General features: G+C 37.1%; 1 protein-coding gene across 2 annotated transcripts; it reads left to right on the plus strand.

The window, feature by feature from the left end:
* Window positions 1-2,052: 2,052 nt before the first annotated feature.
* Window positions 2,053-12,849, plus strand: LOC137008102 (cytolytic toxin-alpha-like). 2 transcript variants are annotated; one of them, XM_067369940.1, is made up of 6 exons: window positions 2,053-2,111; window positions 5,396-5,560; window positions 7,507-7,587; window positions 7,679-9,430; window positions 11,798-11,895; window positions 12,004-12,849. In XM_067369940.1, the coding sequence occupies exons 2-6, from the start codon at window positions 5,419-5,421 to the stop codon at window positions 12,352-12,354; spliced, it is 2,424 nt and encodes an 807-aa protein (XP_067226041.1). In that variant the 5' UTR covers window positions 2,053-2,111; window positions 5,396-5,418; the 3' UTR covers window positions 12,355-12,849. The 2 variants fall into 2 exon arrangements, with proteins under 2 accessions (XP_067226041.1, XP_067226050.1); XM_067369949.1 differs by having other exon boundaries at window positions 11,801-11,895.
* The last annotated feature ends 12,356 nt before the right edge of the window (window positions 12,850-25,205 follow it).

Below are 25,205 nucleotides of genomic sequence, written 5' to 3' on the forward strand. Positions count from 1 at the left end.
AGTAGGTGGGTGTAAACTGGCCATCTAATTGAATCTGAATCAAACCCATGTGAAATTTTAAAGATAATGTACCTATTTTAAAAACTCATTTAATACTCAAATTTCCTTTTACAATTATTTTTTTAAAGCTAAATTAAACAACATAAAACCCAACAAATGAAGTTGAAATTTCAGTATGTTTAATTGTTTGCATTTCTGAAACAATAATAAGTTGGAACTTTCCCATAAACAGACTAAACACAGAGTTTGTTGAGTAAAATTAAACAAAAACTAAATAAGAATGAACAATTGTCACTGAAACTAATAAACATTTTAGTCAAAAGGTTCTTGACATGGTAGTTTTTCTGCAATGTGGACCATGTTAGGCTATTAGAGACTACAGGTGGAAAGATATATTTGATTAAACATCCTCTGGTTCGTATCAGAGAAGGATTTGGTGTGCTTGTGCACTGTTCACAATGATGTCACAATGTGGCATTGTATATTATATTCAGAGTTGTGTTGCGGTAAAAATAGCAGCAGGGTAGTGTCAGTAGCTCACCGAAGCAATGTCATTGACGTCGAATGCACTGTGCACCTAAACAAAATGCCGCCCCCCGTTGTCTAAAATATGTATAAAACGATGTGGAACTTTTAAATAACGTAAATCTTCCATGGGTTTTCTACAACATATTTCAGTCATCATTTATGTTATATTAAGCCATACGAGTCTTAATACCAGGGGTTCCCTTTGACAAAACAACTAATACCTTAGCCTTTTAACTTGCATCCCCATTTGGAGCCCAAATCCAAGAAATGTCATACCCAAATTAAAATACATAGTTCATGAAGCCTTTGGACTTCAAACAACTAGCAAACAACTAGGTACTGCTGCTAGATTTTTTACATGTCATATTAAAGTCATGAACCTGAAGTTGCAAACGACTTTTCTCCAGTGTTGTGACGTATTTCCAAGTGAAACGGAATATTGAATAGAGGTCAGAGTTTTACTTTAGCGCTCCTCCTCTCCATCTTTCGCTCATTGCAGACGAACGGTTTACGCGTTTTCAACCCAAGCCGTCAAACTGACGTCATTAGAGAAGGAACGCCATTCCAGACCGGAAGTAACTTTTCAGGTTTTGATTAGAGATTACCATGACAAACAATTTTTTTCTGTGTATTAACTTGCACAGATTAATTGTTCACCATAAGACTAGTAATATGCACTAACAAAGTAAATAAGGTCAATTTTGATTTCATGCTGACTTTTAACATGTGTAATATTCCTTTTAAATATTACGGTTATTGCCAATACCACTATATTGTCTCACCCTTAATTTACGCAAAATTGATATTTCATGTTTTGAATAACGTGGTTGTCGTCAATACCGTTATATCGTGATACCCCTAGATGAAGGCTTTTTTAATGCAACCTTACCATGCAAATTGTGGTTATAAAGGCGAGGTCTGATCATAGTTTTGGAGACTTTCTGACCCCAAGACCCAACCAACCAATAATTTTAGAACAAATATTTTATATACAAAATACAAATATACAAAAAAACCTTTCCACATTCATTTTTTATGAACTTGACTTCAGTTAAAGGTTAGATTTTTGTGAATATTTTGAATGAAATACAAAGAGAAGAAGTGTCAAAAACTATTTAATAGTTTATATTTTACCAAAGGTGCCAATATTTCTGAAGCCCACTGTATAAACATTGACCATCACACATGATTTTTATGTTAAAGGTGATCAATGATAATGTGTTATATAGAACAACATGAGGGTGAGTAAATGATGACAGAAGTTGAATTTTTGGCTGAACTTTAATCTTCTAAAACTTTTGCCCCTAAGAAGACCAGGTGTTTGCAGTTTCAAACCACAAAACTTTGTTTGTTTATGTTTGGCACAAACATGAATGACAGTAAGCTCACAATGCTGCGATGCTGTGATGTGCTAACCTCAAATCTCACCTTTGGGGCAAGCAGAGTCTGGGTCCATGAGGGTAAAGGGAAGTTTTTCTGAGTATAAATATCACTACAAAAATCCAGTGAGCTTCAGACTTCAGCTGAAGACTTTACCAGAAGATTTCATCTCTGAACTTCCCACAGACACACAGAGACTCCAGGTAATTCATCATTTAAATCAGTATGAACTGGTGATGTGAATGTGCTAGAGCTCAAGAAACGATTCACAGAATTCAGATGTGATCACTGGGGATTTATAGACAAGTTTTTATTTAAATTAAAATACATCACTAGATTGCAAAGGAACTGATGGAAGTAATATTGGATATTATTCATAACATTGGATTTTTTTTAAACAATGAATTAAATAACCATCCTTATTTATAAGGAAATTTCAAACATTGGGAGAATTAATGAAATGACTAGTTATTTTTTCATGAAGCCTGTGGTGAATAAAGCCAGAAGGTGAAACTTTCTTGCTAGTCTAAAAACAGCTTTTATTGAGACCAAGCGGCCAAAAATGACTCTCTGCTAATTTTGTCTCAGTATGACATCATAGTGTGACAAAAGACCGCTTCTAGGCAAGGCGAGTGTATTTATATAGAACATTTTACATGAAAAGAAAACAAACAACATAAGATTAAAAATGGAATGCATAAGAATATCAATAAAAGCAGAGAATATCTTTATCTGGAAGAATCAGAGTTTCAGTCAGGATATTTGAGTGAAGGTAAATGTTCACTTTGAGAACTTCATCTTTGTTTCCAAACGCAATGACTTCAGTTTCGTCTTTAACTGAAGGAAGTTTAGGCACATCCAGTTTTTAATCATCAATCATCAATCATCAATGCATTGGCACAGGGAGGGAGTCAATGGGGCTGTAGTCGTTAGGTGAGAGGGCTAGGTAAATCTGGGTGTCATCTGCATAGCTGTGATATGCAATTTGGTTCTTTGAACAAGAGCGGTCCAAGAATTGAGCCTTGAGGGACTCCGCATGACAGCCTGTCAAGAAGTATGTTGTGATCAACAGTGTCAAATGCAGCAGAAGATCAACACCCACCTCTACACCATTGTAAATAAGACAGAGACAAAACACAGTATTACTCCAGTAACAAAACAATACAGACACCTCTGAGGATTATAAAACATTATGCAGTCTTTGCACTGCCTTCCTTGTGATGCTAAACATTAGGAAATAGGGGAGTAACGATACATTGTTATATCGCCATATAAAAATGCGACAATATGTATCATAGATATAAATGATATGATATGCGATTTAAAGTTAGCTTTATCCAAGACTCAGCTTACTGTATTTATGACGTATAATTCACCCAAAAAACACTCTCATCCTCATTTTGTTTCAAAACTATAAGATTTTCATTCATCTTCCAAACACAAATGAAGATAGTTTTTTTGAAACCTGAAAGATTTCTGTCCCTCCATTTAAAGTCCATTCCCCTAAAACTTAAAAGATAAAAAAAAGTGATCATAAAGGCATGGTAAAAATAATCAATCCAGCGGTCTAAATCCAAGCCTTCTGAAGAGACACAATGGCTTTTTTACTGAAGTAAACACGGACATTGACATGCGAGAACACCATGAAAGTGAGTATATGGAGACAGAATTAAAATTTTTGGATGATTTTAAAGCCAATAAATTTGGTCTCTAGGATACATACTAACGTTTACATGTCACTGGCAGTATGACATTGGGGCAGTCGTGGCCTAATGGATAGAGAGTCGGACTTGTAACCCAAAGGTCATGGGTTCGAGTCTCAGGTCCGGCAGGGATTGTCGGTGAGGGGAGTGAATGTCCAGCGCTCTCCTCACCTTCAATACCACGGCTGAGGTGAGACCCTTGAGCAAGGCACCGTACCCCCGACTGCTCCCCGGGTGCCGCAGCAATGGCTGCCCACTGCTCCGGGTGTGTGATCACGGTGTGTGTGTTCACTGCTGTGTGTGTGCAGTTGGATGGGTTAAATAGTATGGGTCACCATACTTGGCCACATGTCACTTCACTTCACATTGCTTTTGTTTCTCTGCACTTAGACACAATCTTGGCATTGCGAGCACACAATGCATGTTCTGAATATCTTACCATTGAATGTAAATAGCCTAAATTCTCCTATTAAGTGTACCTGTATATTAGCACTCTCGAGTCGGCCATGTGTTTCTTTAATATATATGGTAAACTTAATGAACACACTGCAAAGCCTCTTTCTATTAAAACTGGTATCATGAATTAACAGATTTTGACTCATTGATCGACTGGGAGAGGGTGTGGTCTAATCTAATTTTAACTTCTGAAAACCTGGCTCATCGTCTTATACATTTCAAAGTCATCCATAGGACATACATAACCGCTTACAAGAGGTTTAAAATGAAACTTCAATCGACCTTTAGCTGCCATATCTGTATCATATCTGTGATGTTTTGGGAATCTACTGCCTGTGGTTGATTTTGATATTCTAGGTTATCAGCATGATCACAGAGGGTTTTTTCACAGCCTACCTGACTGAGAGAGCTTATTATTATGCTGGTCATTACAGGTCATTATGCAGATCTTTTGTTTTCTCATGTGTGAATCACACCATTATTCATGATGATTCACGCCTCCACGCATACTGTGCTAAGAGCTCGCTCAGGTACTGGGGAGCTAAACCATTTAGTGCTTTGTAAGTGATTAGAAAGTTTGTAAAATACAGTAATTCAAAATTCTGTCATGAAACTCTAGATGGCACAGGTTAATAGATCCTTAATCCAATCTGTTTGCAATCACATCATTATCTATAGGTCACAGCTGATTGGCTCCTGCTGTATCAGTAGCCAATGATAGCGCTGCTCAACTTTCAAATATTTGGTCAGCGCCTGCGGTGCGCATTCAGAAACCTTCCACCTTCCCCAGCTCTACCTGTGTAGATCTGGGCAATTCACATCACGTATGCTTTGCACAGCAGCGGAAGCATATCTTGCTCATAGCAGCGTGTCGTGTGTGTATTGGCAGTAAACTTTTTATCATGGCTGACTTGACTGTTCACATGTGAATTTGCATCATTTAGTGCAGGTGTAAGTTATTTTTATGTTGTGTATATATACCTGATTAATCTCATAAAGGATGCATTTGGTTTTAGTTTATTAACCCGCTAGCAAAGTACTTGAGTTTACCGGTTTTCATTCACCCTTCATCTTCAGCACACGCAGCTCAAACGACTGGATTATTTTAAACAATCACATTCCTTTTAAAGGAGTCTTTTTCAAAATATTGATGCATTATTAATAACTTAGCAATGTTGTTGTTCTCTATTATTATATAGTATTAACATGATATCAATATTTAATTTTTTTAAATATCACAGTTATGATCAATGTCTGTATATTTTCAACACAAAAGCAGCTAATTCACAACACTCAGGCATCTTCTCCTCTGACTTCCGTTCAAACAGATCTCCTTGCTGACTGTTCTAAGATGGTGGCACTTTCGGTGTACCTGAAGCAGCCAAACTTCATTTACTTGTGTACGTATCTATGGTGGTCAACCCTAGCTGTGGCGAATGCTAAAACTGGAACAAGACGTTTCATTACACTCCAAAGCAAAACAAAGACTCAAGGTAAGATGTGAATGGTGTTACAAAATGTGAATGTGATTAAATGTCCTCAGAAGGAAAGAAAATATTCAAATATTGTCTGATTCATTTATTTCATTTTTTAATAATAATAATAATAACATAATCTCCATAAAGGATTAAACAAAAAGCCCTGAACAATACCAGACAGAATTATAATAATGAAAGCTTGCACAAATCAGATCATTTTTGATTGAAAGTTCACTTTTTTTTTTTTTTTAACGTGGCCAATATCAGATTCCAGTGTGATGTTATCATGGTCCTGAACTGACCTGCATGCACAGAAAAACAATAATGGCACGTGAAATCAGCGATTATGCATTCAAATTCAGCAACTGAGATTGCTGTAGTAGCCTATATCAATCTTAGGCATAGGGTCATTCCTTCATTTTTATATCCATAAATCATTGTTAGAAAAAAAAAAAACCATGTTGAAATGTATCAAATGTTACGTTAGGTTTTCGAGGAAGGTTTATACTTGTTCATCTCTCAATCATCCTTGTTTTGTATTGTATTATAAGTTTGAAAGCTTTGATCATAAAACTGCATTTAAAGATCTTACTAAGACATATTACTGGCAAATGTAGAGCAACAACTGATAATTATGTAATTATTATGTTTTATATATATATATATATATATATATATATATATATATATATATATATATATATATATATATATATATATAGTATAATTGTTTGTTGTCTGCTATAATGTTATAAAATCTCATTGATTTACAAGAGATGGGTAGAGTAACCAAAAAAGTACTTGTAAAAGTATAGTAAAAGTACTTTACAAGAAATAATTACTAAAGTAGAAGCAAAACGTACATGTATGCACAAAAACATGTGTACACCTCTCTTAAAGATGAATGGTTTCAGATCTCCACCTTGTAAATGAACTGAATGTCATTAACATCTTAGTTGGCTGTGAATGTGCTGAGGGCTGAAGCTGATGTAAACCAAGTTGGATTTGTTTGGTTTGGTCAACTCTAACCTACTCTGAAACTGAGTTTGCTTTATGCAACAGGCCACATATTGGTTTTACTTAGTTCACCCAAAAATGAACATTCTGTCATTAGTTTACATGTCGTTTCACACCCGTAAGACCTTTGTTCATCTTCAGAACACAAATTAAGATATTTTTTGGTGAAATCTGAGAGTTTAAATAGAAATCAATTAAAATTGTCACTTTCAAGATCCAGAAAGGTACTAAAGAAATCGTTAAAACAGTAATGTTATGAAGAGACGAGAATACTTTTTTTTGTGTGCAAAAACAAAACAAATAACTTCTTCTGCGTCATTCTCATGCGTTGTTTACATCCAGCGCTTCTGACTCATTATTGGTCGGCTTCTGCGTCAACATCACATCATGGGCATGTGAACTGCTTCGGTCAATAATGAGCCCGCATTCTAACGTAGAACCTTACATTTTTGGCTGTCATGGTGTGTGCATGAACGTGTCCGAGATGCCTGCTAATTTCGCTGCTTATTCTGATCACTTACTGCTTTCTACCTGGAAATCATATTTGCTAATTCTCTTTGATGTATTTGCTCTGTTTTGATCCGTTTTCCTAGGAGGAGGATTTATTTTTTGTTGTATTTTGTCATCGTTATTCTGTTTTAAGGAGATAAAAATTAACCTTATCAACCTTGATTGACATGGCAATAAAATTCTATCACATTATTTGGGCAGGTTTTGGTGAGCTTTTGGGCTGGAAATCTTCCACCCAATCTGGCAACACTGGTTGTTAGCTTGATCCTGTATTTCCACTCAATGCATTTTGTTGTTCAATGAGTTTGCAGCTATATTTTTTATAATGGATTTCTACAGCTTTAAACAGTATTTATTGTCATTAAGATGGAAAAATGTGCTATAAATGTTATCTTTTTTTTTCCTTTTTTTCTTTTTTATGTCCATGGCATCAGAGCCAATTGAAGTTGCGGCCCTTGGAAGACCTCTGTCTCTTGGTATGCTTTACGACTGCCGTGAAGACTCCTTCATTCCAGGTGGTGTATCTACCTAAAAAAAAACTAATTAAAAAAAACATAAATATTGAACTATATTGTTAACTATCTATATGTTCATTTTTCGTTTCAGGTGTTACTCTCTGGGATGAGAACTCACTACGTAACAATTTGTACAGTCGTCCACAGCCCCTGACAGATTTGAAGTTCAGTAGCTCTGACTCTCTTTCTAGTAAGTCCAGCCTCCTGGATGTAAGTGCTTCTCTGAAGGCCAGCTTCTTGGGAGGGCTGGTGAATGTGGGAGGATCTGGCAAGTTCCTGCATGACACCAAATCCTCACACCGACAGTCCAGAGTTACAATGTATTACAGTGAAACCACAAGATATGAACAGCTCACTATGAGCCAACTGGGCCGGTTCACCTACCCTCAGGTGTTTGATCAGAAAAGTGCAACTCATGTGGTCACGGCAGTACTGTATGGAGCTCAGGCCGTCATGGTGTTTGATCGGACGATTTCAGAAGAGGAAAACAAGCAGGAGATTGAGGGTAAACTGAATGGCGTGGTCAGGAGCATCGTTGGACTTTCCATTGAGGGAGAAGGATCTGTTAATATGAATGACGATGACAAGAAAATTGCTGAGAATACCATCTGCACATTTTATGGGGACTTCTTACTTGAGCAGAACCCCACCACATACATGGAAGCCATACAGACATATAAGACGCTCCCCAATCTAATAAAGAACAATAAAACTAATGTGGTTCCAATAAAAGTTTGGCTCCATCCTCTTCATCTACTGGACAGTAAAGCAGCTCAGCTGGAGAGAGAAATCAACACACGTCTGGTTTCCAAAATTGAAGGTATAAATGAGGTGATAGAAGAAGCAGAGAGGACATACAATGACCTGATCAAAAGTACACTGGTCAATGCTTTCAGTGACATCAAAGGGAGGCTAGACCTGTTTAAGGACTCATTTAACACATACAAGTCAATGCTACTGAAAGCAGTCGGCAGGGCCTTGCCTGCTGTTCGAGGAGGAGATAAGGAGGAGATGTTTCTGGAAGAAATCCTGAGGATCCACAGGAGCTCCCCATTCAATGCTGATAAACTTAACAAGTGGTTAGATGATGCAAAGTCTGAACTTCACATCTTGAGTTCTTACACCAAGTCACTGGAAGGGATCAAAATTGCAGACTCTGTCGATCTCGTTACCACCTTATTTGATCCTGATGTTGATGCAGTGGTGAGCTTGACCTTCACATATCTTAAGTATGAAGAGCCATATCTTTCAACCCTGAAGGAGTTTCTGGAATCTGACAAGTTTAAAGAGCTAGATGGGAGAACAGATTTTAGTTCAGAGTGGTTCAGTGAACACAGTGTGAGTTACACTTGGTTTTCTATGGAACCTGTCACAAAGTGGTTCAATGATCCCAATGTCAGAAGAAATATGAGAGAGAACATGTCTCAATTCAAGAGGTTCGCAGAAGCCAATAAAGGTGAAAAGAGAATCCGCTTCATTATTTCTGCCATCTCCAATCCCTCCATTGCCGGCTCCTCTATCTATGTGTATGAAAAAGGGCAACTGACAGACACACAGTTCCAGCCCATGACCAAGCCGCCCCAACCAATAGTGTACAATGTCCTAGCCAAAGGTGTGACCCTGAAACTGCCGATGTCTTCAACTGGAGAGACAGTGCGGTACAGACTGGAATGCAAGCAGGCAGATTCTGGAGCTGAGCAACCATGGCTTTCTCTAGAAACACATAAAAAGGAGTTTACTCTTTCCGGATTGGAACCTGGAAGGAATTACCTGATCCGCTACAGAACTGTTGGTAAAGTGGGAGTGAGTGAAGCCAGTGATACTGTCAACACTTCCCCTTTAGGTAAGTGTCACCTGCACATCTTTATGAATAATTAACAGATGTGACTCTTAAACAATCCTGTTCACACAGCAGCTTATACACAGTATTATGAATAGCTGCATCGGTTACACGGATTGATGAATGAACACCAGTAACTAAAGTCTGTTCTATATGAGATTAATCATGTGGTATAAAAGTAATATTACATTTTACATTTTACTTGTCTGAATATGCAACTCCACTTGTGCTCTTCAGACCTGAAGGTACCACCCAAAATGCTGCAATAACCAATCAGAATAAAAGAACTATATTAGGGCTGTCAAGTGACTTTTAAAAAAAAAAAAAAAAAAAAAAAAGAATCTAATCAATTACATCAATTACATTAAACCTAATTAATCCCAAATTAATCGCACATCAAATTTTGCTGAGAAATTTCTCCCAAACGATAATTTAAAGTCATCATTGTCTGATGGTTTCTCTAGATAAGACTCTTATTCCTCGCCTGGGATCATGTAGAGCTCTTTGAGGCTGCACTGAAACTGACATTTGGACCTTCAACCCGTTGAACCCCAGTGAAGTCCACTATATGGAGAAAAATCCTGGAATGTTTTCCTCAAAAACCTTCATTTCTTTACAGCTGAAGAAAGAAAGACATGAACATCTTGGATGACGTGGGGGTGAGGAAATTATCAGGAAATTTTCAGTCAGAAGTGAACTAATCATTTAATGAGTGGTGCATTGAATCATTTATTCACTCAATTCAGACAAAAACAGACAATATTGTGTCTAAAATAACACAATAATAAGCTATTTATTTAACTGTTGTTTAATAAATCAGTGTTGCATTTGCACTTGTGCAATTCGGAACAAAAACAGCACTCGTGTGATAGTGCGCACATTACGCGTGTGATATAACTAGCTTCACTATATCATATGATGTAAATATGAGACAAAAACTCATACATGGGGAACTTCACCCCCATATTTTGACATTCTATCTGCATTCTATAGGTGTCATCACCGCACATCCGAGTTCACGGAGTACCCATGCACATCTCTAATCCAAAGCGACTAACAATTGAGGAATCGGTGTCTTTAAACTGTAAACATCTGTTTGTGTGCGAGTATGTTAGTGTGTCCAACGACTACGTCTTGTTATGTCTAGGTGTGTCCATTTTCTGCATATAATATTACAGAGAAAGGTTTTCCGAGTGTTGCACAAATTAAGTCACAAAGTGAAGCCTCACCCCCCATATCCCTTAGGCTGACAAAACTACATTCAAGAATATTTACAGAAGACATGTACAATGTAATGACAAAGTCCCTTTAAGACAAGTCATTTCACTCGGCGGCCATCTTAGAAACGTCTCTCGGGCATTCAAGTGCAGCTCCTATCTCTTTGAATGAGGAAACATCAAATTCTCCAAAGCTTTCAATTAAATTTTATATTTGAAATCACCATTGAAATCTGACAATTGTCTCATAAATATTGTTTCTAAATGCTCAAATCAAGGCTAGGCAAGGACAAGGAACAAACGGAATGCAAACAAAGGCTAGACACTAGACAGGGCAGAACACTCAACGAGACAGAAACAATACTCAGCAATGTGTGTGTGTGTGAGTGCAGCTTATAAAGGGTCACTGATAGGAAACAGGTGTGAGTGCATGATTGGTTCCTAGATGGGGAATTGTGGGAAATGGAGTTGACGAAATATGGACACGGACCCAGGGCACACACATAGAAACAATTCTGTAATATAATGAACAAATTACTCAAGATCATACCACTTCCACCCACAAAATAAAACATACTGGTTAATACAGGATAGAGAATCAGCTATCATATCGTCAGTACCTTTTTTTTTAATGACAGATCTCCAAGTTGTAGTTTTGGCAGATTAAAAGGATAGATCTTTTTTTGGGTTAACTATCCCTTTAATGACCATTGCATAAGACGATGATTAGCATTGGACATGCAGTGCAAAAGTCTTAGGCACGTTAGTATTTTCACACAAAATAGATGTTTTTAAGCCAGTTCTTCATATATTTTGCAGTAGTGTGTCAGTAGGAAATATCAGTTCACATTTCCAAGCATTCCTTTTGCCATTAATTGTAATAATCCAGTGAGATTTTTGAAAGCACAAGGAGTCTGACACAGCCGGTATGATCTGATCTCACCATCATTGCATCTTTCTGGGATTACATGAAGGAACAGTGAAACTGAGACAGACTAAATTTAGAAGAACTGTGGCCATGTCTTCAAGAAACCTGTTTTAAATGCGATTGATTTGATTTGTGATGCTTCTATGAACTAAAAGGACTGAAAATTTTTATTCTGCTGCTGTCTAAATGGATCTTGTTTTTGTTGGATCTTATTTCTTTCCACAGCAGAACCTGTGGTTGTGGGTGGGTCAGGTGGTGGTGAATTCTCCTTTACATCGACTTTGACCAACAGCTTTTACAAGATCGTCATATTTTACTATGAGGTAAGGGTGGTTGAAGATTGTTTTCATTCTATTTTATCAAAATCTGATTCCTATATTTTATCACATTATTATGTTCAGTTATTCACGTGAAATACATTTGTGCCACAGGAAGAATATTTATTTTCCTCATCCGTGAAATCACTGAAAACAATAGAAGTGGGTTACCAGGATTCCCAGATCATTCGAGCTGGTCGTCGTGAAGGAAATAAAAAAAAAGAATTTATCTTTGACAACACTGATACAATCATCACTGCAACACTGTGGCCAAATATAGATCATAGCAGACTTGGGGGTCTGGAATTTGTGGTTGAAAAAAGTAATGGTGAAAGAAAAACTATGTCTCTCAAATGCAGTGAACTTGGTGAGCCTGTGAGTTTAAATGTTGGATCAGGGAGATTGCACGGCATTAAAGGGAGAAGTGGAGATGAACTTGATGCTCTGGGTTTCTACTTTATGTAGACCCAATCTTTATAATCTAATCCAAATGACATCTGAACAGCAATCATATACTCTAAACAAGTTTTTTTTTTTTATAAAATGTGTACTCAGATATTATGAGTAAAAATATCAGATCTGAATCAACCAGTAATATTTTACATTTTACATAGTTTCAAATGTTTTTTTGATTTCCAGGTAAATGGAACCATACACATATAACTTTTGACAATACACATTAACAATTGACAAATTAATGTAGCACCATCTTGTATATGTTACATATTACCATGCTTGTTTGTACAGCTTATTTTTAACCACTTCCCTTTTTTCTGTGCTTCTAATATGTAAAGCTGCTTTGAAACAATTACCAATTGTAAAAGCGCTATATAAATAAATTTGACTTGACTTGACAAATTAAACATATAAAATTTGAGTTAATCAATAAATAGTGATTGTATTTGGGGTTTTTCAGGGAGAACAATGTATAGCATTGTATTCTGTTTAATTAGTCATTTATGTCCATCTTTCTATTTCTGTTGTTTATCATTTATTCTGTTTTGTACCTTTGGAAGTACAAAACTCTTGATATTCAGTGACAATAAAGACCTTTTAAAGGGCCTGACACAATCCTCTCTTGTTTTTTTTAAAGACTAACAACAAGAACAGAAAAAAAGAAACACAAAAACTACAAATGAGGATAAAAGTTTGATTTAATTCTGTCATATGTCTTAAGAAGTTCTCATTTAGAATTATTAGAGGTTTAGATGTGTAAGACCTGCTCAGACAAAAACTGAGATCAAGCATCCTGTAATAGAGCAATAAAACTCATCTGGAGAGAATAGCATAGGACAACACCTTGCCTTCACATCTACGGGACACAACCCCCCCTCCACACACACACACACACACACACACAAACAGGCGCACACATACTTGTTTTTGTGAAATGTGGGGACATTCCATAGGCGTAATGGTTTTTATACTGTACAAACCGTATTTTCTATCCCCCTACACTACCCCTATCCCTAAACCTAACCCTCACAGGAAACTGTGCACACTTTTACTTTGTCACAAAAACTCATTCTGTATGATTTATAAGCCTTTTGAAAAGTGGGGACATGCTGAATGTCCTCATATTTCACCTCTTTTTGTAATACCTATGTCATACCCATGTCATTATACACATTTGTGTCCTGATATTTCACAAAAACAAGTACACCTATCTTAGTGGGGTCTCTCCATAGGCGTAATGGTTTTTATACTGTACAAACCGTACTTCCTATCCCCCTACCCTACCCCTATCCCTAAACCTAACCATCACAGGAAACATTCTGCATTTTTACATTTTCAAAAAAACATCTTTTAGTATGTTTATTAATCCATTTCCCTCGTGGGGACCGCTGGCTGGATCCCACAATGTAGGTGATCTCAGGTTTTTATTACATTGTGGGGCCATTTGGTCCCCACGATGTAATATAAACAAGAACACACACACACACCCACACCCACACACACACACCCACACCCACACACACACACACACAAACACACCTTCCCATCCCCCTGACTCAAGTCACTGAAAGTTCTTCAAAACGTATAATGTAACTTGTGTATCTATTGTTTTTCCCTTTTTATGTTTGGTATCATTTTAAATGTCTCAGTGCGATTGGTAAAATGGTCTCAATTTCACAGCAGTCACTGGTATTATGAAGAAAATTGAAAACTAAGGAGAATTCTGTCCTCTTTTTGGGTGGTGCCTTTTGTGAAAACCCACTCCTCTCTCCCAAAACAGGTGTTGGTGTAGTAAAAATGTATAACCCTTTTGTTCTGGTCTGTATATAAGTTCCCCCATACAGAGATGCCATACACACATCACTGTGTGTATATGCAGTTTTTGTGTAATTGATGTTATGCATTTATTATTTCTGAATTGGCTTCTAATTGTCCAAATGTAATGTAATTGGCATGACACATTTTTACTTGACAAATAAAATGTTATATTTGATTTACTCTGGATTCTCCTGATATCATTATTACCAGTAAATAATGGGAGGCTAATGCTACCATAAATCTGTGCGCAGGGTAAAACAAACTGAAGTCAAGTCAAGTCAAGTCACCTTTATTTATATAGCGCTTTTTACAATGCAGATTGTGTCAAAGCAGCTTTACATTGATAACTGGTATATAATTTTAAATAATAGTATCAATGCAGGCAGATCAAAGCACTGTTGAATAAATGTCAAGAATACTGTTGAATATCAAATGTCAAGTCAAATGTCAAGTGTCCCCAACTAAGCAAGCCAAAGGTGACAGCGGCAAGGAACCCAAACTCCAACAGGTGACATCAGGTGGCAAACAGGTGGCAAATAGGTGTTAAAGTGTGTAGGTGTTAACTGAAGGCGCATGAATGAAGGAGCAGTAGGCACTTCATCTGAAGACCTTTTGATTTCTGTTTACCACTGATTTAGCAAGATGTATGGAAGTGGCTAAATTAAAATACACTTTTGTTCAAGTGAGCAGTAGGCAACCGACTAAAGGTATTAGCCAACTTATTACACCCTCTGACGAAGATATGACCGTGAGTTATCGCAATCCGGGGCGAGTATCTCTGTGCGGCATCGGGTCTTTAATGACTGAACAATTGAAATATGGGATATCCAGAATCATCAAATATCTAAATTAATGGATAACTAATGATTAATTTCTAATTGGAAACACAATCTAAGAGTCATAATCATTTGAAATTGGAGTCAGATTAAATTAGTGAAATTAAGTGAACATTCAGAGGTGCTGAAAAGGCATACACGCATTAACCTTCGCCCAGGCCGTCGGATTCCGTTTTTGGGCCGATGGGGGGTTTCTTACAGATGTTAATTGAAAATAATGGATTTGTTTGAAGTCACCATTGTGGTGAAAATTGTTTGATTTTGTTGGGCTCTTGAACCTTGGCTTTTCAATATCACTTTGTCTTACAAGACTGATAATATTAGAAAGAAAATTATAATTTCATTGCAAAGCACATGATACGTGTCCCTGGCTGCATACACACTTCTAATTTTACTTATAGCAATAGGGTGTTGCTTGCCGTCATGCCTAATTTCACAGAAGCAACAGTATGTCTGCTAATCTACATCTTTACACATCTAATTTTAATTGTGGGCAGTGCTGACGCTCTTCTGTGGAACAGTTGCATCTCATACTTCTTGACATTAATTATTTCTCTCACAATTTCCATTAATCTTTTATTTCATCTTTCTTGCTGTCTAATTAATCTCCCATCCTTTTGAGATGGGTTTCTTCTGGTTGTGGCATTCATCCTTTTTCCTTCTCTTCTTCTTGGCATCTTTCTTTGATGATTTGTCCTGCTCCTTTTATAAAACCTTGCACAATTAGATCACTCATGTCAATTTTGAGTTCAAATGGTACAATTATGTTTTGTCCAATGGATTTATCAGGAGAGTTCACATCATATATATTTTTTTTTTTTTTTGGATCATCTGATACAACAAGAGGAATGTCTGAAGAACAAATAATGTTGAAACTTGAAATGTAGCATTTTTTCTATCAGCTAAATTGAATGGAACATATCTGTGCCAGTGCCATAAATATTGTTTTTCCAAGGTTCTCATGCCTGTAAATCTAAAAGTATAAAAGATATTTCTATATCCTCTAGATTCTCATTCTGAATAAACTTTTCTTTTGAAATATTTGTCATTTTAAGAATTTATATGGTTCAATCCCATAGATGTGGGGACCCCAATGCAACACCTCCAAATTGTTGAATTTGACACATTTTAAAGGATTAGTTCACTTTCAAATAAATTTTTCCTGATAATTTACTCACCAACATGTCATCCAAGAAGTTCATGTCTTTCTTTCTTCAAATAAATTTGGAATTCAAATTAAGAAGAAGAAGAAATCTAGTTCAAGATGAGCATTTATTGTTAAAACTTTTATAATTTATATATTTATTTATTTATTTTTAGAAAACAAGTGATGGTTTCTCTAGATAAGACCCTTATTTCTCGTCTGGGATCATGTAGAATGCTTTAAAACTGCACTGAAACTGTAATTTTGACCTTCAACTGTTTGGGCTCCATTGAAGTCCACTATATGGAGAAAAATCCTGGAGGGTTTTCATCAAAAACCTTAATTTATTGGACTTTATTTCATTATGACTAATGCATTAAAAGCCATTTTTTTATATGAAGTGTAGCCTATAATTTCCAAATATGAGTAAATATGTTTAATGGCAAAATCATTTTACAATCGTACACATAAATCTGTATTAAACAACACACCAGCAGTACAAGTAACGTTACATATGTTGAGTGGTGGAACTTGAGATTTGAGACTTATCAGAATTCAAATGTCTCTTGTTGATATGAGCCACACCCTGCTTCAATGTGAAATGCAACTTTTCTAGGCTACTTGAACCTCTTCTGCTTATAAAGAATAATAATGACAACACAACTGTGATTTAAGAGAAAAAACATTTATTGAAATAAGTGATTTATGAGTAATAATAACAACAACACAACTGAGATTTGAAGATAAACAGAAGTTAGCTGTTTATGAGGTACAGCTGTTATGAGAGATATATAGATAACTTGTTTATGGGTAAACAGTGAAACAAAATGTTTGATAACTGTTTATATGATAGCTGTTTATATGATAACTGTTTATATGATAACTGTTTAAATGATAGCTATTTATATGATAGCTGTTTATATGATAGCTGTTTATTTGATAACTGTTTATTTGATATCTGTTCATGTAAACAAAAAGGTTGATATCTGTTCATGTAAACAAAAAGATTGATATCTGTTCATGTAAACAAAAAGATTGATATCTGTTCATGTAAACAAAAAGATGTGATCACATCAAAAGAATGTAGAAAGAAAAAGAGCCCAATAGCATATATATATATTAACCACTGAAGAATGAAAGACAACCGGTATTGTAATATCTTTATTAAAGCATATATTAACCATTAAAGAATGACAGACAACTGGTATTGTAACGCCTTTATTAAAGTATATATTAATTACTTACTAAAGAATGACAGACAACTGGTATTGTAATGCCTTTATTGCATGTATTGGTCACTTATTAAAGAATGAAAAACAACTGCTATTATAATACATTTGTTAGTAACATGTTAGTAGGTTAGAAAGGAACTAATCTGTATTAGAAAGAAAAGCAATCTTACCGTTGAAGGATGTCTTGATCAGAAGAGCAGGTGGGCCAGAACACCGCAGAGAGGAGAAGAGTCCAGAACAAAGAGGAGAGGCCTCTATATATAGACATATGAGGGGAATTCCCAAGAAGATGACATCAAGTGGTCAGATAGTCTATAAAAGGCTGGACCATGAAGAGAACAGGAGGGGCTGCTTCACACCTGAGGCTGTACCTCCGACACCAGAACCAGCTGATGATGCCTCCATCGCTGATATTGCCTTGACTGAAGAACTTTTCAATACTTATACTTTATTTAATTACTTGTATAGAATGTTAGTAGAATATATGTAATGCTAGTAGTATTAATGTAATAAATAAATGAACTTATAACTTTATAACTAAACTCTGCCTCATGTGGCATTAATTTAAGTCGTTGAGCCTGAACAGACCACAGAGAAGTCTTCTGTCTGATTGTAAGTATTTTTAAAATGCTTATAATTTAGGTCAGATTTGACTTTCTTACCTAACCTGAGAATAATAAAAATAAGGTAAAGGTGCTTAGAGACGCATCACAAAACACTCTTCAACTTTGTCTGTGACCAATCAGATTTTGTTGCTCACTGCCTTCAGCCAATCAGAGCTGCTGACGTCACGGTCCTCATCTGAATCCCCCTCGATCAGTCACTCAGGTGAAGTATAATGTCGCAATGTATAATTTAAATAATCTTGGGGATTCTGACCAGTTCAATCAAGTGACATCGCAGCCTGACCGTGATGGCGACGACAACCGGCTAGGAATTTAATGGCCTACACGATCCTGAAAGAACCGGGGAAAAGTCCTGCTATTTGGAGGTAAGTTGTAGTCTACCAGTTAACAAGCTTTTTTTTTTTTTTTTGCTTTTGCTTTTTTTTTTGCTTTAAGCGAGATTTTGGCTTGATATCTCCTTTTTGAGTTTGTGTATGGAGATTTATGGCACATGTTTGCATGCAGCACCAAAAATAATTCATAAAGTGTTGTATGCTTGACTATGTACCAAAAACAATATCGACATGCCATACTGATACAGTTCCCTGCTGCTAATCCTCATTTACTGTTCAAAAATAGTATTGGTTCAATGTAGAATTTAGACAGACTATTGTAAACGTAAATATAAAGTTGATACTGCTGTCTGACCTTGACCTATCTTTCTTCTGTTCTTCACAAGTTTCTGCGGTCACTATAATTAGAAGCTCATCAGAAAATGGAATATGTGTGTAAAGCCTATCTGTGATACACATTAAGACTCAGTTGTCTTTTTAAACCTCATTTATTAACAACTCAACAGAAAAGAAAACTCTAAAACCCATCACATACATAGGCTTAGGTTGTAGCAAGTTGATACCGGAAGGGTCCAACACCTCCCAGTATATCACATATAAAGATTCACTACTTTAACTCCAAATTAAATAATTCAAAACAGTGACATAGGCCAGCTCCTAAAACAGAGCCAGAAAAAAACAATTACTGTGCTACAATATTAAAAAAAAAAAAAAAAAAAAAAAAAAATTTAAAAACCCCACATTCATCAAATAACATACATAAATAAAAACATAACTGGCAACAGCGTTCAACAACTGTTGTCCAACCCAGACACAAACCATCATTACTGTCTGCACAAAATATTTTGATACATGATTATTCAAAATATCACATCTAAAAAAAACATTACATCGAACATATCCAATGAAAATTTCATTTACCTCAATGAAAAAAGAAAGAAAGATCGCAGCCATCTATCTGGCATTGCTGTACCTGGCAACAGCTTACTACAATGTAGTGAAAAATGATCTACTCTATAAACCCATCTCCATTTGACACAAGCAATCTGGGTAAATTAAATGGGTTAGGGTGCTTCCCTACTGTTTGCCGACTTGAACATCGCAATTGGGCTGGAGGTGATTGAACAACTTCCTCAAAACTTTGAAATTCTTCTGAATCCCCTTGCTCCCCGAAATCCATGCCTGATTCACTACATAACTCATGTTCAGATCTATTTCCCACCCCTGGTAATGATTCAGTTGAGGCTTCTCCCCTCACAACCCATGCTTCATCTGACTCACTATCAGAGACTATGTCACTATGGCTCTGCACATCCTGATGGAATGAATCTACCATACCTGGACCACATGGCCTCAATTCTGTTCGGTATACATTTTTAGGTGGGCAAGATCCATTCAAAGGAGCAATTGTATACACCGCTTTAGTGTCATCTGGCTTAGCTATCACTCTAAAAGGTGTAGACATCCACACATCTTGAATCTTATGTCTTCCTGAAAAATTGTGATTCCTACGATAAACCAGTTGACCCACCTGCAAAGAACTCTGTAATGAGGGTGGACCAATCTGTCTCTTTCTAACTTCGGCCACATTCTGCATCTGTCCTCTTGCTTTTTGGTAAGCCTCTTTACATCGCTCATGATGACCCACCACCCACTCATCGACTGACTCTGCAGCATCTGTCTGGCTTACTCCGAACAAAATGTAAACTGGTAACTTTTGATTGCCCAAAAAACAGAAAATATGGGCTATAGCCAGTGCTCACATGTTCAGTTGTATTATAAGCAAACACTACTTTTGGTAAATATTCGACCCATCTTCTTTTCTTGGATTGTGAGAGAGTCCTTAATAAGTTATGCAAGGTTGAACCTCTCACACTGACCATTGCCCTGTGGGTGATAGGGGGTAGTTCGACTCTGCCTAATCCCATACATCTTACATAAGTTTCGAAACACTTCTGCCTCAAAACATCTCCCCTGATACGAATGAATTCATTGTGGAACTCCATACTTGTGAATCCACTCCCTAACAAGAGATCTGGTCATGGTCACTGCTTTTTGGTCCCTGGTAGGTACTGCAACCACAAATTTCGAGAAAACATTGGTAAAGACTAAGAAATTCTCCTTACCATCACTGGAAGGCTCTAAAACGGTAAAATCCATAGCTACTACTTCAAGTGGTCTTCTAGATAACAAACTGCCCATTTCAGTTACTAGCTTGGGCACTAGGGCTTTTGCCATAATAGCATCTAGCTCTAACCAACTTAAAGGTGCGCTCAGCACCCTGATGCCCATGTTCATCATGTAGCCCACGAATGACTTCCTCCTTTAGGCTCTGAGGTAGAAGCACCTGTTTAATTTGGCCTTGTCTAGAATACATCTCTCACATTGCCTACAATACATTTCAATATCTTGAAACATTCCTGGCCAATAGTCACAGATAAGTTTTGTGACTATTTGGTAGGTCACAAATTTATTGTGTTTACGGATAATAACCCCTTGAGCCATCTGCAGACTGCCAAGTTTGGAGCCATTGAGAAGAGATGGGTTTCAGAGTTGGTTAGATTTGATTTTGAAATGCATTATAGGCCAGGGCGTCAAAATGTGGGTGCAGATGCGCTGTCACGGCAGACCCAGTTAGTAGCTAACCCTGTATTTGAGGGAAATGTATTTAACACTCTGAGGTCTGAGGGTATCGCCGGCGATACCACCGCGTTTTTTTCTTACCAGTGTGAAAGAGACTCAAAATACTCCGTTAATGTTGCACATACAATTAAGAGTTATACACCATTTTAATCTGTGGAATATCTTCTTTTATTTGTGTACACTCAGAGTAATAACAAAATGTTGTGCTTTTTGTAAAATAAAGAAAACTAACATGATGCATGATCTCTCGTCTCCCTCTGAAGGAAGTCCAATCTGATAGTTCTCAGAAAATGAACTGTAACTTAGTGAATACTAATCACAAAAAAATTAGACTTATGTCTAAAAAAACATTGAAATGTCAGGTTTTAAATCGTGTAAGTCAAATCGAAAACAAATATTCTCTGTTTATGTAATCTGTATGAAAATTGAGCCATGTCAGAAGTCCGTGATTCAGCTCATTATCCGCTAATGCGGCCACGCCCACGGAGCCAGCGCTATTCAGAGGCAAATTCAGTCAATACATGCATACATCGTCTCAATCGTGTATTTATTGTCTTGAAAAGTGTTTTGAATAGCCATAGTTAGCGATCTCTGGCCTCTGTTAGTTCGGTGATTTCCTGGATTGCCTATTCTTCTTTAGTGCTCAGGCATTTGTGGACTAAAGGTGTACAGAGCGCCCTCCGGCTGCAAGTATGAATGAAAACACAGTATCCAGCACTCATAGTAATGACAATAAATCCTGAATAAATAATACTCTTCTGTATAGAAAATTGACAAACATATGAGAATCCATCAATATTTCTCCAAATGTGCATGCTTTTAAGCTAAAAGCCTATATGAAATGCCTTAGAGGTAACATAATTGTTCAGACACTTTGCATCACAGAAATACATTATATTTTAAAGAATATAATAGAATACCATTATTTTAAATTGTAATAATATTTCACAGTATTGCTGTTTTTTCTGTATGTTTGATTTACATTATGATGAGCTTGAGACATGATCAACAGAGGGTTTTTTCACAGCCTACCTGACTGAAAGGCCTCATTAATATGCAAGTCATTTCAGGTCATTATTATGTGATTCTTTTGTCTTCTCAGGTGAGAATCACCCATTATACATGAAGATTCACGCCTCCACGCATACTGTGTTTCTTGACCAAAGATGTTTTAGAAAATTTAAATCTCTCTATTGTTTTATATGAACAAGCAGGCAGCATAATTTTTACCTCATTTTGAAGCAAAAACTCTAGTCTACAACCTCAAATACCCAGAAGTCTTGTGAACAAAGATTTAATATATATTTTTTGGCTTTATTTCAGTGACTTAAGTTTTTTGTTTTTTCAATAACCACGCATAAACGTTATTCCTTCAAAAACACAAACATGTACATACATGTTCCTCACATATTATTGTAGCCTAGTTTGTGCTGAATACAGTGTAATGACACTTTTTCCATTAATATGTTTATGAACAACTGAAAAAAGCACAAATGTCAGGGCATGTCAAAACTTCTCCAGGGTCCCAAAAATCCTCAGACCCCTGAGGGTTAATCAGATTCAAGCGAATGATCATATATTGACTGTTAATGAGCAGACAACCACATGTAGCTTTCCTGTGTTTTCACGTGAGGTGTGGGCAGTCCAACAGCAGGCTGACACCCTTTTAGTATCCACAAATTGAAGATACAAAACTCCTTCCTCCTCTATCAACTTCTCCCACTGCCACAGGAGTTCCAAGGTCTCACCATGCTCTTTAGCCCTCGCCAATTTACCAGGTTTGCTGACGCCGATACACAAGAAACCGCCCATTTCAGTGCCAACAACTCTAACTTTATAGCACTATAATTCTCCATGTTTTGCTCGGATGGTCTCAGAACACGACTTGCATATGCAATCGTTTTTCTTCCCCCCTTTATATATTGGGAAAAAATTGCTCATAAGCCATGATGGCTAGCATCAGTTTCTAAATAAAAGATCTTTGTAAAATCTGAATATGCCAGGACTGGAGCCGTCACTAACTTCTCTTTTAATACCTGGAAAGTGGACTCACACTCAGAACCCCACAACTCAGAAAGAGGCACTCTAGCGATCTTTGCTTTGCCTGCCTTTGGTGCAGCAAATGCTGCCAGAGCATGAAGAGATCCTGCTAACCTAGATAAATTTTCCACAAATCGCCTATAGTATCCTGCAAAGCCTAAAAAGGATTTAAGTTCGCTTACCGTACTTGGTCGTGGCCAATGGGGCACCACCTGAGTCTTTTCAGGATCTGTTGCAACCCCCTCAGCAGATATTACATGTCCAAGATGAGAAACTTGGCACTGAAAAAGTGCACATTTGCTCCATTTTACTTTTAAGCCACATTCCCAAAAATGTGATAGAACTAACCTAAGATGACTAATATGTTGTTCAAAAGATGATGAGAACACCACCACGTCATCTAAATATAAAAGCAAAGATTGAAAATGTTGGTCACCTAAAATCCTTTCCATAAGTCGCTGAAATGTTCCCGGGGCATTACAAAGCCCAAAAGGCATACGATTTAATTGATACAGTCCAAATGGAGCACAAAAAGCAGTTTTCTGTCTGTCTTTCTCAGCAACTTCCACTTGATTATAACCACTAGAGAGGTCCAAAGTCAGGCCCCACTAAGGGCATCAAGGGACTCTATCCTAGGGAGTGGGTAAGCATATTTTCTTTTTCTTTAAATTTAACTGTCTATAGTCAACACACATACACATATTGCCATCTTTTTTCTTAACAATAACCAAAGGTGAGGAATAGGGACTACAGCTCTCACTAATAATACCCTGCTCCAAAAGCTGTCTAATATGATCCTTCACTTCGTCATATTGGCTTGGAGGAAGACGCGATAACGCTAACGATCTGGGACATCATCCGTGACTGGTATCTCATGCTGTATGATTGCAGTACACCCTAAGTCATTATCACTGAAAGTGAACACATCAGCTGAGCTGAGCTATCTGTTGGCTTTCCAAAAAGGGACATTCAAAGTGAAAATCATCTGAAAGAGTAGATCCGGCCTCATGACTAAAAACCAAAGCCTCTTCTGAACATAATGAGATCTGAACCTCCCCAGGGCCTATGTTTTGAAAAGAAATGGGCTTTGAACCTCCTGCTACTACCTCAGCTACAAGCAAACGTGCCAGCCATGTGTGAGGGGCCAAGCTGATATATAAAGCACCAGCATTTACAATAGCAACAGCTAGCTGGCCGCCTTGAACCCTTACCAAACCTGGAGACACAAGGGCACCAGGTAAAATCCCTTCATCTACCTCTAACCCTTCTACCAAAGCAATATCTAAATCACAAGTGCTCTGAAATCCTGTAGCGGGGACCAAACACATAGAGCCTGCAGGTACTAATACAGATGTGGTGGCCATCACTTTTGCAAAACCTTGATACACTTGGGCACATTGTCCTGGTGGCACTACATTAAAAGGACCAGACAAAATTTCATTGCAGTCTTTTATTATATTCATGCCAACCAATCCTGGAACAGTTTTCCTTTTCAATTTTGTTACAGGATCTGTTGGATCCTTCACCACCAGAACACCATGCTGTAGCAATACCTTATCCATAATTTTAACATCAAGTTCTAAATAACCCAAATAAGGTATAGAAAGGCCATTTGCTGCTTTTAAAGTCAGCCACCCACATTCTTTTAGGATATCCTCCCCTTTACACTCAAAATGTTCCTTAAAGAAATTCTCTGTTATAATAGTGACCATGGAGCCTGTGTCTATCATAGATGGAACACATATTTCCCCTATATATAGATCCATAACCGGGGTTGGCCCTGTAGGTGCATTAAATACTCTTTCCCATAAAATGGTGGAACCATCTGAGCCCAACTGTTCCCCTCCTGTAGTCTGGCTCCTAACTACAGAGGGAATTTGTTTCCCTGTTGCATATTTAGCTGGGAAAGCTGTCCCCCAAGCCAACTCAGATGATGTTGCCTGATTGTCACTAACAGCATTTATATCTGAACAAAATCTTGCAATATGTCCTACCCCCTGACATCTAAAACAAATAGGTCTTCCTGCTGAATCATACCTGGGCTCCTGTCCCTGTCTCCTTTCATAAACTTGCAGTCGTGCTACCTATTGTGCAAGGCCCTCTAATTTCTCCTCCTGTTTCCTCATAGCCTCCCTAAGCTCAAAAAGAAGAGAATCAGTCTTATCAGGGATATTTGTAGTAGTAATACC

This window comes from Chanodichthys erythropterus, chromosome 3 (assembly GCF_024489055.1).
Source record: "Chanodichthys erythropterus isolate Z2021 chromosome 3, ASM2448905v1, whole genome shotgun sequence".
NCBI lineage: Eukaryota > Metazoa > Chordata > Actinopteri > Cypriniformes > Xenocyprididae > Chanodichthys > Chanodichthys erythropterus.